The sequence below is a fragment of the Gopherus evgoodei genome, chromosome 7, assembly GCF_007399415.2.
Source record: "Gopherus evgoodei ecotype Sinaloan lineage chromosome 7, rGopEvg1_v1.p, whole genome shotgun sequence".
Lineage (NCBI taxonomy): Eukaryota > Metazoa > Chordata > Testudines > Testudinidae > Gopherus > Gopherus evgoodei.
In genome coordinates this window covers 32,507,162-32,524,255 of record NC_044328.1, presented here as the reverse complement: position 1 = coordinate 32,524,255, position 17,094 = coordinate 32,507,162, and the positions used below count along the sequence as shown (strand labels likewise).

Genomic DNA, 17,094 nt, shown 5'->3' with positions numbered 1-17,094 from the left:
GGGTTAGGCTTTTCAGATATAGTCAGGTAGTAGCCATAAAGGCAAGCTACTGAGCCAGAACCAGCTGTGTATTACAATGCAATATAATTTGATTACTTGCTGCAGAAGTCTGATTTGATTTTTGGAAGGAGTTAGCCCTCTAATATTGTGTTACAGTCTTGCAATTACAAACTTAGCTTCTGCTGCCACCAAGCAGTTTCATTTGCAAATAAATCCTTTGTGCTATTTTAAACACATCTGTACAAGAACTATGAACATGATGGACATGGTTGATTTAAAAAGCTTTCAGGTATCTAAAAGGGTGTCATCAGGAGGAGGGAGAAAACTTGTTCACCTTAGCCTCTAATGATAGAACAAGAAACAGTGGGCTTAAACTGCAGCAAGGGAGATTTAGGTTGGACATTAGGAAAAAGTTCCTAACTGTCAGGGTGGTTAAACACTGGAATAAATTGCCTAGCAAGGTTGTGGAATCTCCATCTCTGGAGATGGATGGTCTAGACAGTATTTGGTCCTGCCATGAGGGCAGGGGACTGGACTCGATGACCTCTTAAAGTCCCTTCCAGGCCTAGAGTCTATGAATAAACATGGGACACATTACACCACTACATTTTTGTTGTGGTGGGTTTCTTTTTTGGACCGGGGTGGGGGTTAATCAGTTGATGGTGATGCTGAATGCCCTGAACCAAGTAAGCATAAAGCACCTGGAAAGGAAGAGAATTCTGATATTTATTTATTTATATTATAGTCACGGTTAGAGGCTCCAACCAAGACTGGGGCCCATTCTGCTCTGCTCTGTACAAAGGTATAGAGTCCCTGCTCAATAAGAGTGCACTCTAAATAGCCAAGACAGACAAAGGGCAGGAGGGGAAAAACAGAGGCAAAGAGAAGTGAAGTGACTTGCCTGAGTTTATATAGCACATCAATGGCAGAACCAAGGCTAGAATCCAGGTCTCCTAACTTCCAGACCAGTGCTCTATCCACTAGACCATACTTCCTCCCCAGGACGGACTATGGGAAATTAATGTGACATAAAGCACCTCCCAGAATCCATGAAAAGCTAAGTGTCAATGGGGTCTGTGTTATAGAGATTAAATATTCTGTTGTTTGCAGAAATCATAAAAATTTTATATGAAGTCTTTTTACAGATGGGTATAAATCCTTCAGAAGTGATTACCTATATATAGAGTGCTCTGCTGCTCATGTGAAAAGCATGGAAGAAGAAAATGTGTTTTCTTATTAATATACTGTTCCGTTAAACGCAACATGAAGAGATTCAACAGTTTGCGACCTTTTTTAGCAGCACTTATAGTCACTGGACATGATTTCCGTTTTAGAGATTGAAATACCCTAACTTACAAGTCAAAAATAGCCATATCTTGGACAAAATTACATTGATGTTCACGCAGTGAAAGTATAGAGGTAACGGCAAAGTCTCTTACATAAATGTCTCAGAAACACATATAGAAAGCTACACTTACTACTTTGCTGGTTAGTGCATTCACTGACAGGTCTGTAGCGAGGCAAGTGTCAGAGCACATCAGATTTGTGCAGGATGGGAAACTGTGTATTCTTTTTGGTCATAGAAGACCCATAAAGTGGGATGGCTAATGGTATCATATAGGAAATAAAATCAGCATTAGGAACAAAATAGCAAAGAAGAGTTCAAATCAAAACTGGCTTGTCTAAATGTAGGTGATGCAACCGTGAATGAGTTGTTCAAACGATGTGATATTCCTCAGTGATACTGTAAAAAGTTTATCCCTATCTTCTTCAAAGTTTGAATGTGTTTTGAAAGACATGTTCAGATTTTACTATTTAAGTCCCAAAGCATGGTAACAACTCTGAGCTTTTGCTGATGCCTCTGAAGTCACAAAGAGATATTTCAGAAGACTCCAACAAGTTCCCGGGTTGCTAGTCATGTCGGAGTTCTGAAGGCAGTGATCAAAAATTGTAATTTGGCTGTCACCCATTTGGAACATATTGAATGGACCAAGTTAGAGGCTGATGTAGCCCAAGTCAGGGGCGCTTTTAAGGTGATCAACATAGTCTAATCTGTGGACATGTCTTTCATGATAGACTTATTCAGCACTGTGACTGAAGTCTCTCTTGCAACAAGAAATGAAATAAAAATGCAATTAACCATGAAATGTTTGAGCCTTTGAAAAAGCTAGAAAAGTGCTATGCTTGAACTCACAGTAATGAAAGTCAATCCTGGCCCAGACATCTGAAAATGTATCACTACAGATGGCAAATTTGAAGAGGCAAACATTTCTGGTTCTTTAGAGACAAAGTACAGAAAAATTGGACTTGCATACTTGAAGTTACCATTGAACATATTAATTCCAGATTCACCAGGCCACTATGGACACTATTCTCATGTGCTTTGACTCTACTAAGTGGCCTAGTGATAAAAAAAACTATTGACCTATTATGCAATGTACAAATTGAGTCTGCAAGACCGCTTTATACAGATAGGCAATGCCTTACCTGCGTGACTACCGCTCAATTTAAATACCATCAAATTTACAACAAATAACAAAAGTACTGTTACACATATTCCTGCACTAATGACCAAGCCACCTGTCTTTCGGGATATATTATTCTCAGTGGAAATACTATTCTCATCATCCTGCAGCACTGCAGTGACAAAACATAAGTTTACCACAAATAACTTAATCAAAACACGTTGATGCCTGTATCTGCAGCAGAGCACACTCTAGGAGTTGAGCCAAACACAAGTTAAGAGCCCAGGTATAAGAGACTTTCCCAGCTCCTTCTAGCTTGAAGGGGGGACAAGGAACAAAACATATTTATGGACACAATCACAGTGAGCACTCAGAACAACAGAAGGCAGCACTAGTACAGGATTAGATTTGCAAATTGGTATGCAAAGTTTAAAATATCATTCTACAAGCAAATTATAAAATCCCATACCCAAATCAATGGATCCATTTCAAGTAAACTAAATTACTAACATATAATGCAACACTATTCTCTATAAATATTGCAAAATTTGCAAAATTGCTACAAACTATAGATAAAAAATACAAATTTGCAAGCCCTATATATGCACTTGCATAATCCTACCACACCATTTAATCACCAGATTTCATTACATCAAACAGTCATTCCATGTTCATAACAATATCCTTCCAACCCACCAACCCATTACACTGTTGGAAAACTTTTAGAACTCTGACATGATTTAGAGTAGATAGGGACTGTATTCTTTCTGCAATCTTTGTTACATGTATTACCTATAAAAGTAACATCCAATAATGTCATTCCATTACAAAGCAAAACTAAAGAGTTGAGTGGGTAATGCAAATAAAGCAAGGTGGCTGTGAATGAGGAAGACTATATGGCAGATGGGAACTGGCGAGATTAACTCTTCATTGCTAGACTTACAGTTTTTTTATATTTTATTACTTTCTTTACAAAATTATTATTTTGGGGGTATCAACTGGAAGGCATGGAACCACACTACAAACTTTCTAATTATTAACACTTGTTTAATTTCTTCTATGAAGGTCAAGCTTTTTGGCCTTCCTATAGAGTGGCAACGGTTGTACTATTTGTAATGGCAACAGAAAATATCAAATGGAACTGAAGTAAAATGTTTTGGGATATAGTGTGTGAAAAAGACAAATAATATAAGGCCCAGATCCTGCAAGTGACTTCACATAGGCACAGTGGTCTTCTAATAGACAGGGATTAGGTCCTGTCTAGGCTGGATGAGCAGGGAACTAGTGAAATCATGGTTATCACAAAAGAATGAACACTGAACTGCTAAGACCTATATAAGGCCTCTGTGTAAACACAGATGCTGCGCCTGTTTAACTGAAATCTTTTTTTAAAACCCTGTGTGGACACACTTAATTGGTTTAGCTAGCATCTGTAAATTTATCGATGCAAGTTAAACCAATGTAACTTAATTTAAAAATACATCTTTGTTTAAACAGCTGCCACTCTGTGTGTAGACTAAGCAGGAAAAGGTTTGTAAAGATATATAAAAACTTTGTTTTGTTAACACTTTATTTAACTTAAATGACCAACTAAAATTTTGGCTAATACAAATCTTTGTTAAAATTCCATCATCCTCACCCTTTCCCTTAGTGTTAAGACTCACAATATATATCCCCTATGCCTTCCTGTAGTCTTCCCAAAATCAAGGAAGACCAGACTCTGAATTCCTAATACTTCTAAGGTATAAAAACAAACAGAAAAAATAAACATTTTCTTTTAAAAAAAACTTTCAGTCCCTCTTTACAGAATTTTTTTTTTTAAGGACAAAAGCACAATTTTTAAAAACTCCTTTACAAGTCATCTTTAAGCCAACCTCTTTTCGTGGAGAAGGTATACAAGGCCAGTTCAGAAGGGATATTGAGTTTTCAGGTTGTGGGCTTCTGAGGAGAGTGTATCCACTGACTATGAGATGTTGGCCAACATAAATGGAAAACCCAGTGAAGCACAGCAGAGTGAAAGAAGGCTGTCTTGACAACATCTTGTGTTACACTTGAGTTTTTGCAGTTTGTTTTGGGGTTTTGTTGTTGTAATGTTTGTAATAGTTTGAATTTTTTTTAAATAAATGACTGTCTATAAACTTTAGCTATAAACTTTAAGATGTCTAACGTAATCGGGCAGTATAGAGAACCTTTTCCTTCACACCCTCTCCCCTTGATGATATACATCCACTGTGCGTGCTATATTCCACAATCCATTATGTACAGCACTTGAAAAAATGACCACATCAACTAATCAGAAGACAAAACTTAGTAGTCAGTACAAAAAATGAGAATAGCAATTCCAGTGAGGTTTGGGACAGTGTTCTGGTGAGAAGTCTAGTCCTACTCCCCTCTCTACCCTGGGAAAATGGAGGGTTCTGGGTCCTTTCCATGGTGCTATCCTGGGACCCTCTTTGGGCTAGGATTTTTAGTATCAGCCTCTTGCTAACAGCTTTCTGAAATCTGCAGCCTCTATCTGCTAGAAGGAAGATAAAGCTTCTTTTCTTCCCCTCTCCAGTCTCAGAGCCTTCCTAGTACTGGCTATTGTGAGGAAGGGGACAGCCAGTCCCTGATTCAAAAGAGGCAATAGTTTAATATAGATGAATGTACAAATGTCACTGTGGATGGATGTCTTCTTAATCTGAGGTTCACGTGAATTCTACAATATTACTGCATTTGCAAATTATCTTACTCAAGTCTATAAATTGTCCTGCCTTTTGTCAACACATTGTACTTTCAGTTTCATAACATGACATGAAAGAGGGACTGGTCATGGACATTCTACAGAGATGATGATGTTTTGACAAAGAAATGCTATGTATTTTGTCAAATCTATAGGGTTTGGATAGTGTTCTGTACAGTAGAATTGGCTGTTCAATGAATATGACACGTACACTGTAGTTGCTGATACTCAGCTGCAGCTAAGGAGCATTTATCACAAGTTAAGAAAGAGTGCAAAGATGGTTTCAAGCAACCTTTGATCCCTTGATTTTGAGGCCACTCTGCACCAATTTGGTTCCTTTGTGCAAGTTAAAGTAGATTCTGGCAGTTTCTAGGCTGCTCCGATTTGTGCCAAAGGGGCTATTACAGCAGCTGGAGATCACTAGATGCAGGGACACCACTGCCATGCCCCCTTTCCTCTAATCACATCATTTGCACTGACTCTGAGGAGCAGGGATAGGTATAGGAGCCATTAGACTGGTTCTATGCTATTTGAGGATCCCACTACACTGCAGTGATCCTCCTAAGACCTGCTAAGCAGACTTTAAGGCTTCTTTGCCCTAGTAAAACAGATCAAAGCTGTCCTGCTATAAGGGAGAATCAAATGTGCACAATACCAGTTTTTGTTGCAGTTTCTTGAACAGATCTTTGGAAACAGAGCGCAGCACTGCTGTATAAGTTAAAAATCAAAATGGGTGACGTTCCAGAAATAATAGGACTAGATATACAGGGAAATTAGCTAAGGACCTTTCAGCAATATGTATGTTCTGTAAGAAAACTGATATCCACTTAGGGAACAAGGCGCACCCACATCAGTAAAACATCATTAACATACAGGATATAAGAAGCAGGAGTAGCAGTGGCATTGGCAGGGAATCCTGTCTGCTTCATTCGGCAACTGAAGTTCCAAAGAAAAGATATTCTATCCAGTACTAGGGAGCAGACATGGAGAGTGAGGACCTGATTTTGCTGAGACAGAATGCCTATTGTAGTCAATGGGCATTTTGCCTGAAAAAAAAAAGACTTCAGGCTTGGGCTCCAAGTGATAATATCTTAACAGACACATATATTCCTGTGCCCTTTCAAAAGGATTGCTCAAAGGAAAGTACATAACCTGTATAAAAATGCCGTTAGAATGAGACTCAGAGGCTCACAGATTATGCAGATTTCAAATTCCTTCAGAGTATGGATTATTACTTATACACATGAGCTAGCTACACATATCTGTAGCCTTAACAGAATGTCAAGCGAGCAGTAGCATAGGCATTGGAGTTGCCTGTAACTAGACTTGGGATGATAACATTGCATTGGTATAGAAACAATCAGATTGGGGATTTTTTTTTTCTGATCATATCTATGGGCAGATAAGATGTTAGATGTGGTTATCCAATGACAAAATGTGGTTGCCCTAATATCTGGCCTGTGGATTCACTGTTGCAGGAAAATTAAAATGAAATATTGTTACTGGTATTATTGTCTAATGCAGGGGTAGGCAACCTATGGCACACGTGCTAAAGGCGGCACACGAGCTGATTTTCAGTGGCATGCACACTGCGGATCCTGGCCACCGGTTCAGGGGGCTCTGCCTTTTAATTTAATTTTAAATTAAGCCTGTTAAACACTTAAAAAACCTTATTTACTTTACATACAATAATAGTTCAGTTATATATTGTAGACCTATAGAAAGAGACCTTCTAAAAACATTAAAATGTATTACCGGCACGCAAAACCTTAAATTAGAGTGAATATATGAAGACTCGGCATACCACTTCTGAAAGGGTGCTCACCCCTGGTCTAAGGCAGCGCTCTATGTTCAGCTTGTTCTATTTTGGGTTATTGAGACAGAGCTGTTCTCCTTTGTATTCTCTTATTTTTATTATCTATCATTTGATTTTACATTTAGCTTTGTTCTTTCCTTAATAAAAGAGAACATAAGAACAGCTATACTGGATCACACCATGGTTGATCTTACCCAGTATACTGTCTCCAACAGTGGTCCATACCACAACTTAAAGAGGAGTGAACAGAACAGGGCAATTATGGTAAGATCCACCTCTGGCTTCCACTCCTTGCTTCTGGTAGTCAGAGGTTTTGGACTGCCCCGAGAATGGGGCTGCATCCTTGGCCATCTTGGCTAATAGCTACTGATGGACCTATCCTCCATGAACTTGCCCAGTTCTTTTTTGAATCCAATTATACTTTTGGCCATCACAACATCCCATGGCAATGGGTTCCATAGTTTAGTTGTGTGAAGAAGTACTTCTTCTTGTTTGTATCAAATCTGCTGCCTATTAATTTAATTGAGTGACCTCTGTTTTTTGTATTGTGTGAAAGGATAAATAACACTTCTGTACTGATTTTTTTCCACACCATTCATGATTTTATAAATCTCAATCATATCCCCTCTTATTTGTCTCTTTTCTAAGATGAATAGCCCTAACTTTTTAGTCTCTCCTTGCACAGAAGTCATTTCATAGCTTTGATCTCTTTGTTGCCTTCTCTGAACCTTTCACAGTTCCACTATATTCTTTTTGAGATGGGACAACTAGAACTGGACACACTATTTAAGGAGTGGGCAAACCATGGATTTATATAGTGGTATTGTAATACTTTCTGTCTTATTTGCTATCCCTTTCCTAATAGTTCCTAACATACTGTTAGCCTTTTTAACTGCTGCTAAGCATTGAGCAGAAGTTTTCAAAGTATCCATGGTGACTCCAAGATCTTTCTTGAGTGGTAACAGTTAATTTAGAACCCACCATTGTATATTTATAGTTGAGATTATTTTTTCCAGTGTGCATTACTTTGCACTTATCAATGCTGAATTTTGTCTACCATTTTGCCTCTAGACTAGGCCTCACTGTGCGGTTCGTGGAGCGGGAAGAGGGTAAGTAGGCAAGCAGCGGGTGAGGGAGAGGGGCTGAGGAGGTGAGCGGGTGGGCAGTGAGGGGGGGCAGCTGAGCTGGCAGCGGGGGAGGGGGCCTGAGGAAGCGAGCAGATGGGCAGTGGCGGGGGGCTGGTGAGCTGGCGGCTGGCCCCAGCTCACCGCCGCTCCACCTACGCCTCCTCCCCTGAATGCTCCGCCCCGCTTCTCCCCCTTTCCCCCCGCTTCCCATGAATCAGCTGTTCACGCGGGAAGCCTGAGAGGGAAGAGAAGCAGTGCGGTGGCTTCATGCTCAGGCCCAGTGAGGCGGAGACGGAGCTGAGGTGAGCTGGGCGGGGGGGCTGCCCGCACCGCAGCAGGTAACCCTGGGGGGATGCACAGGAGGAGGAGGGCTGAGGTGGCAAGTGGGCGGGCAGTGGCGGAGGGGGCAGGTGAGCCGCAGGGGGTGGGGGGCTGAGGAGGCGAGCGGGCGGGCAGTGGCGAGGGGGGGAGGTGAGCCGCGGGGGGCTGAGGAGGCGAGCAGGCAGGCATTGGCGGTGGGCCTGTGGCAGGGGAGGGGGGCTGAGGAGGCGAGCAGGGGGTGGTGGGCTGAGGACATGAGCTATGAGTCGGTGGCTGACCTGTTCTACTGGTCTGGTCTGGCTCCCATCCCCTCTCGAAGGGTTGCAGCTGTCTGGAGGTGCCTGCTTCCACGCCTTCCTCAGTCACACCTCATTCATTCAACAGGGCAAATGATTACAAAGTGGGGGGAAGATCTTATTCTACTTCTAGCAAGAAGACATTTTTCTTTTACCTTAATTATACTACCTTAGGGGCCCGCTATAACATATTACCAAGGTTCAATACCACTGTTTCAGTGGGGTGGCGCTGGGGAAGGAGGGTTTGTTTCCACGGGGCGGGCGACGGTTGGGGAGGGGTTGTTTCGGGGGGGGGCAGGGTGGCACTGGGGGAGGTCAGCCCTCAGCTGTTTTCTTTGGAGTAATATGGCCCTCGCCACTTTATGAGTTGTGCAGGCCTGCTCTAGACTCTAGCAATCATGGGGTTGAGGTGGAACTGAGGCGATTTAATAATTTATTTAAAATCAAGCAAATATTCTAACACCTAAATATTACCAATCGTCTATCTGGTTTGAAATCTAGGTCAAATCATTTTGGGGGGAGAGAGGTAAGATTTGTCCAGTGTAAATTGTGCAGATAATAATGAATGCTGCATTACAAAACAGCAGTTGGGAACCAGCTGGATCCCTTAACTATTCATTTCCAGAACTTTAAATGTAGTTTTGTTTTTAAAAGGTGTACATTTTTCCAAAGGGAGTATAATACCTTTGGGTGTTGGCTGAATGCCTTTGAAATATTTCTTCCTCTGTAAAACTTACCTCCTTGGTAAAGTACTGTCAGATCTACTGATGAAAAGTGATATATAAGAGTTAGGCATTATTAATTATTATTATTATGTCAACCTTAATTCTTGTTTTGCCAAGTTTTTGTTTGTGAATGAGCACAAGAAGTTTAAATCAGGCCAGTGTTTAAGGATGCCCTCCTCGTACAGAACTTATCAGACCTACCAAAGCAAAGCTTCTCTTCTGAAGACATGAGCAAATCCATGGAGAATATGCATGGAGAAAGGTGGGAGAACTTTTACCCACAGAGAAAACTTCAAACATTTAAATGTTTATATCTTGAAAATATTAGGTATTTAACATGGATAGGAGATTCAACCTTTCCTTATCCCCTCTTTGGTTCTCCCTGATCCCCTGTACCTTTCTTTCTTTGTCCCCAGTTCTCTCCATTCCCTCTTCCATACCTCATTCTGATCCCCTGTATATCCCCTATCTGGGCTTCTCACAGGTCCTTTGTGCACTTCAACCATGACCCCTCAACTGCCCTGCTCCTTTTCAAGCCCTCCAGTTCCCTGCATCCCTTAATGCACTTTTCTCTCTCACCCACCACCACCTACTCCCCTCCGTGTTTCAACATGGTCCCCTGCACACACTCTTCTATGCCTCTTCAGTTCCCTGCATACACATCCAATATGTCTTTCACCAAAGATCACATGTACCCTCATACTCACCCCTTATATGCTTTGACAAGTCTTCTGTCCCGTTCCAGGCTCCCCTTCCTCCCAGCAATCTTACATTCCCTCATTCAGCGACCAGGAAGTAAAGCTCCAGGCAGGCCATGTCCCTCCTGGTCCCCCATATTCTCTCCATATCCTGAATACTTGCCTGTCTGTGTGACACCCTTTCTACTACCATCAGACTAGCAGTTGTAACAAAGCCTAGACTGTTTCCCCTCCATAAAAGTACTAAAGATATTTCTCCCCAACAAGGCCAAGAAAACAAGACCTATTTGAAGTTTTCAGACAGAACCATTCGAGAGATATGACAGCTGTAAAAATAATTTTGAAGTTATGGTGAGTCAAAAATTTTCTGAATGTTATCAAACTACCAGAAAAAAATCTGCCAAGACATGAGATATGGCAACATTTATGGGGAATCAGTTTCATTTGGGTGAAGTTAGAGGAGATTAACAACTAGTTTCATAGTGAGGAAAGCAACAAAGAGTCCTGTGGCACCTTATAGACAATATGTTTGTTAGTCATAAGATGCCACAGACTCTTTGTCGCTTTTTACAGATCCAGACTAATACGGCTACCCCTCTGATAGTGGGGAAACTAACTTCAATCTTAAATGTGGAATGGAGTATTACTGCTCCTTACCACATCAAGCACCCAGGATAGATTTCACCCCATGTTTGGAATTTTACCTTGCGGTCATTTGTCAACCACAGACTCCAAGACAGTAAGAAAAGCTGAAATCTGAAATGGCATGGAGAGGCTGACACCACTTCAAACAGAACATCCCGAATCCCAAAGCCAATGAGGAAACCAGCAGCCAGCCACACCCACCGCCTTTGACAGCTCCCAAATACAAACACACCAACAACTGAAGTTTGCTGCCCTTCCTCCCATGCAGAGCACGTTAACTTTAGACAAATCTTCACGGCCTTCTGCACCAGAACCAACGCTGCCCTGGCCAGGAGTGGGGAGGGAACGTGACAAGTTAGTCCCCTCTCCCCACAGGAAAAGAACGGAGTCAGGCTGATGCTGTCGGTTATGGGAAGCGCATGTGGCACGGATCTGCAGTGTGTCTACGAGGGGGACAGTGCCCAGGCCCTCCAGGGGTCCCTGTCCCGTGCTGGTACAATAACCAGCTGGTCCAGCGAGTCCTGGACGTGCTGGGGTCCCCGTGCTCTAGCTGCCTTCGCCAGCGCCTTCCCCCGACAGCTTCCACGGCTCCGGCCAGGCCCCAGTAACACAGGCCAGGAGGGGATGCTTCACACCGGGGCGCCCCCTTCCCTCCAAGGCCGGAGGCCGTTCAGACTGGCCGGGGTGCAGCGCTGCGAGCAGGGCCCCGCCGGGGGCTGGAAGGGGGGTAGGGGCTTTGTGAACAAAGGGGCGGGCAAGACCCGAGGCTCAGCGGGAGCGAACCCTCCAAGGGCTGCGCCCCGCCCAGCACTTGCCGGAGTCTCGGTGTCTCTGGGGCGGAGCTATCAGTGCGAGGGTCCAGCCCAGCCCCTGGGTCTCGCCGGGCGGGAAGCCCCTCGCCATCTGGAGACCCCCACCCACCTCCCGGCCCTGGTCCCTGTCCCTCACCGCAGGGTGGGCCCCACGCAGGCCGTGTCCGTGCTCTCGATCTCCTGCAGGATCCGCTCATGCTCGGCGAGGCTCTCCGCCATCTTGGGTGGGAGGGAACCGGGCAGCAGCGCCGCTGCGGGGCGCGCTGGGGAGGCGGCGCAGCGCTGCAGCCGCTGCCGGCCCGGGATCGGGCCCCTGCGCTCCACGCCCCCACCCACCCCGAAAGTTGCAGAGCCGGGTCCGCCGCTGGCGCCAAGCCCGCCCGCTCCGCAGCGCTGCCGGGGGTACAGCGGAGCGGGGAGACGTGCGCACTCTGAGCCGAGAGGGCGGTGGGGGGACAGAGAGGGGCAGGGGTTGCTGGAACTGAAGGGGCAGCAGGGATTCGGCGAGAAGGAAGCGGGGCTGCGGGGACCCGGGAGCATTGGGGAGGGCAGGACTGGAGTCCAGGGTTAAGAGTGCGGAGGGAAAAGGTACGAGAGTGTCTGCCTAGATCGCACAAGAGGAGACTGCTGGTCCCAAATGCAGCAGAAAACAAGTCTAGCCACTCTTCCCGCACACGCCAGATAATAATAGTAAATGATTATATAAATCCAGTCTCGGCACATTTTAGAGTTCGTCAAAAACCAGGCACCGGCACCTGGATCTAGCCAAATTTTGGCCCAAAGCACCAAATTCTAATGCATAAACTGAGAACGGCTAATGGCTCTTACGTCACCAAAATTTTTGGACCTGCACACATCCCAACACACAAGCCCTACAAAAACACCTTTCATCTAAATTCCAGGGCCGTTCCTACTGCACCAAAATTTCTGGATCCTGATGCATCCATGTACATAGGTGCTGTAAACACTCAGGTGTTGCCCAATCCAACAGTTTGGTTTTGGGGTTTGTTGTTGTTTGGGTTTTTTTGCTATTCATCTCTAAATTCTACAACAGAAAGAGATCCCTTATAGCTGCTCTTAGGGCCTTTTAAAAATCTGGTCCCCTATTATACTCTGAAACAGGAGCACTTAAAAAAATCAAAATATGGACCAGAATCCAGCAAGGTCCATTTTTCATCTAGATCCCAGGCCTTTTTACATTCTAAATAGACAGCAAGTGTAGCTATCTTTTTAAAATCAAATACATCTGTATCCAATTTAATTGTGTTTCTGAGAGGTCATGATAACTTTGGAGATGGGTGAAAGAATGAGCTGGATGTTTTGGATTTGGATTTTTTAAGTGCTAGTGTGGAGTAGACTTAGAGACCTGCAGCCAAAATTTGCTAGACCCAACAAGACCTAGGTGCCAGATACATGGTTTTGTGTTGCTTTTGCAGCAGGATTTATTGGAACTTGGATTTTTCTGTTCAAGCAGAAATAAAAACATGCATTGTCTATTTTGACAATACACTTTGGGGATCAAGACCAAAAATGGTAGGATCCAGCAAGCTCCAGATGCTAGATATATATCTTTGTGGTGCTTTTGACCAAGGGTGCAACAGGGCCTTCATTTTGCAGTGGAATTAGAGCAGCTAGCAGTATTTCTCTCTTTAGCTAGTAGAAATTTTGTATTTGGGATGAAAACATTACAAGCTGGATCCAAGAAGATCCAGGTGTTGGACAGTGGGTTTTTTTGGTGCTGCTGGATCAGTTTTCTAGTTCTAGATTTCTTTGGTGCACTATTATTATTTTGTATTTATTTTCACTGGGAACTGTTTTATTTTTCTCTGTTTAGCTTAGAGAACTTGGTAGATTGGGGATAAAAATTAGCAAGATTCAGTTGGATATATGTACCAGATATGTGTTTTTTTCCACTGCTTTGGGGCTCAGATAAATCAGAGTCCTTATTTTTGCAGAGAAGTAGGAACTGCTCACTTGATTTCTATTTTGATTGTACATTTGGGTTTTGGGACCAAAAATTGCTAAGGTAAATGGGCCAGACCTAGATTTTTTACAGTGCAAAGTTATCTGTGCACAAATGGAAGCCAACTTTTGAAAATTTGGTCCTTAAAATGTGGCTTGTCCATTTGTGCTTTTCCTAGACTAGAAAATCTAACCTTTGCTAACAACAGTTATCAGCACTGTATGTAACTGAACCAGCCCAGAATGTGCATTAGCTGCAATTGTGTTCAGTACCATTTCAGTAACTGTAATTAAACCACCATCAAGCACTAGGCCACAGTTAATGAAACAATACTGAACATAGTTTGGATGTTGTCTACACTTGCAACTAGATCATTTTCAGCTTTGGTTCAGCTGAACCTATTGGTGACATCCATAGTCAGCAACAGGTAGTTTTTCTAAGTGTAGACAAGCTCCTACAAAGTATGGTTCGGGCAGTGATGCAGGAGGGAGATAACAGAAGGGGAAACTATTTTGAGGTTTTAGCTACCTTTTCCATATTATTTCCCCATAGAAATCATTGATATATAGTAAAATTCTTCCTACATTCCTTTTTTCCATCACTCAAGTTATTTACAGAATAGGGTGATAGATCCAAGTTTCAGGAAAAATTAAATTTATTTCTCAATGAAGATATATGGTTTCTTTCTTTGGTCTGATCCTCACTGCAAATGGACATCGATAACACCAGATAAGCTATTTTTAACACTTTGCTGCTGACACCAACAATAAAGCTAAACATACAATCTTTAATATATAAGCGTCGTGTCCATGAAAATGCAATAAATTGTAAATGCATTATTTCTAATTTTTTCAAAGACATTTAGGAATTTCACTAAATAAAACTTAACTGCATGTAGATACACTTTGATAATAAACAAGGGTAGTGTCTGTCTAAAATATCTGAAGTCATTCAAAAGTCATTCACCTATTTTTTCAAGCATGTCGCTGATGGCATTGGCTGATAACAAATTAAAAGCATTCCATTATGGAAAAACAGTGATTGTTTCCTGTTTTCATTTATAAAGGTAATCTCTTGCTTCATGGAGCACTTGTGGTAAGTCTGTAAAGACACCCCTTGTCCTGGTGAGAAGGGGTTCAGCAGAGGCCTTTAGTCTATGCTTGTTCCTTTAGGGCCCAATCCTACTCCCATTGAATTCAAAGGAAGTTTTCCTATGAATTACAGTATGTGCAGGATTAGGTCTCCAGTCCCTGGGGGTGAGGGAAACAACAGCCTAAGAATAAAACAAATCCTTTTTATACAATATAATATGATATAAATTATGCCTACCTTAAACTGGTTCCAAGAGGCAGTTCAAATGACTCAATCTCAGCAAAGACATTTTCATATATTTGATCTTTGTTTTCTTCTGAATAAAGCTCCAGCAAGTTTAGTTTGCTTTTTCTAGCCATTTCTAACTTCAGGGCAGGACTTTTATTCTGTTTACTATCATTACCAGAATGAATCTGTAGTCAGCAAAACCAGCAATGAAAAATCAGACCCTGGGCTGACCTCGTGATTCGTGAGGACTTTGTGTCCAAGAATGCTGCACAGCTGCTGTTTTCCTATCTCCTCTAGTAATGTGCCTATTACACTGTACCCGCTTCATTAATGTCTTTTCTTGAAGATGAACTTATTTATTATTTTCAGGGAAACTTTGTTGTCAAAAGCATTGAATAGTTCATTAACACATTTAAAACGTTTCACAGATGATAACTATTGCAGATGAAAGGGGACACCAAAAACCTGAAATATAGTTATCTTCAGAACACAATTTACATGTAGTTTCAGACAGGACACTTATTTCAAAGTCCCTCTGTCAATTTTTGTGGGTTTGAAATCACATTTTCCTATTTTCCAAATGTGTCTTTTCCCTGTTGCTTTGTGAAAGACCCACACAAACAGAAAACTGTTAGGGAAAAGGGCTGTGAAATGCAAAAGTACACTAAAAAAGCAGAGAAAATATTTATGCTTTAATCTCTCAGTTTAGTCATTTTAGATGTCATTTGTACAATAATTGGTAAACTGTTCAAATAGAAATGTGGTTTTTAAGTTGATGGTTCCCTTTGTGCTATAAACAAAATTCACACCAATTCATTATGCAGGCCCCAATCTTGCTTGAGAACCTAGTGGGTAGTAGACTCCTGACTCTGCTCTGAGCACCACTGATTTCAAGTCATTGTCTAACCATTAATCTACAGCAGGGAAAATATCGGGTACAGCTTCCTCAAGTGAATCTCAATCTCAGCCAGTTTTGTCAAACTTGAGAATAGAGTGCCAAATTCATTGAGAAACAAACAACTGGAAGCCTAATACGGGCAGGCAGTGTTGGGTGGAAAGGGCAATCTTTTTATAGCTTATCTATTTTGGTATTTCCCTCAGAGACTTAAATAAAAACTTGATTTAGATCCCAAACCTGCTTCTGCTGAAATGAATGTGAGTGTTACCATTACGTCAATAAGAGTAGGACTGAGCCGTGATTGCTAGGAACTTTTAGCAAAGCTGTTATGTGTAGCAGAGACCCCAAAAATTTAGCAGCAATCTCTTTATTATAAGTCCTGTGCTGTTTTCAGACAAATATCTCTTGCACAAGCTTCTTCTCTACTTCTTGTCTTTATTCTTTAAATAAAAATTAACTGTTCTGTAATAAATATTTCAGGTGCTCACTATTGTGTAACAACTAGTGTTTGGGATTCATCTTTTGTATCATGAACAGATAATACACACTTGTGATTGACCCATCCAGCCACTGGATGTCACACAAATGCAGGTGAAAGGATGGCTTGACTAACCATTTTAATCTTGCACTATAAGAAGGGAGATTAGGTATTAACTTTTAAAATAATTGAGGACATTAAAAAGTTAATTTAATAATTACAAAAGTTATTAAAATGATTAGTTAGTGGCCTGAGTCACAGCTACATTTCTTGGTTTTGTCCATTTACACTACATTTCTGATTCAAGGTCAAAAGATATAATAAATGAAACCACAGGACTCTAACTTCCATTAGATCCAGCTCCTTCTCTTGTAGGACTGTATCCAGAAATCAATATGGTTAATTTTTATTAGAGTCTCTGCAGCCATCCTCAAAGCTATGTTATTGGCCATCCTTGGAGGATAAGCACAGCTACTGTTGATTAATGGATTCATTGGATTTGGTACATTCTTACCATGTAATGAATAAATAATCTTTTTGCTTGTTAGACAACTATCTGGGCGGTATTAAGTACATTAAATTAATGGGCCTACTTACAGACTTAAGGTGCTACTCAAAAATTGGGGCCATAAGTTTATTTTTAACAGACATATAGAGGCTATGGAGCCCAATCCTAGAAAGTACTGTGTGCCTCAGTCCCGTTGACTGAAATGTGAATTGCGAGCACTATGTACATTGCCAGTTCTAGCCCACTGTGTATTAGGGTATGCATGGAAAAAAAGCAGACTTGGTGCTCTGATTATTTTTG

General features: G+C 42.0%; 1 protein-coding gene across 1 annotated transcript in view; it reads right to left on the bottom strand.

The window, feature by feature from the left end:
• The window catches only part of EXOC6 (exocyst complex component 6), a 193,626-nt gene extending 178,528 nt beyond the window's left edge, over positions 1–15,098 (bottom strand). The window contains 1 exon segment of the mRNA XM_030568678.1: positions 14,920–15,098. Coding sequence (XP_030424538.1) covers positions 14,920–15,041 — 122 coding nt within the window. The 5' untranslated portion in view covers positions 15,042–15,098.
• Positions 15,099–17,094: the final 1,996 nt, after the last annotated feature.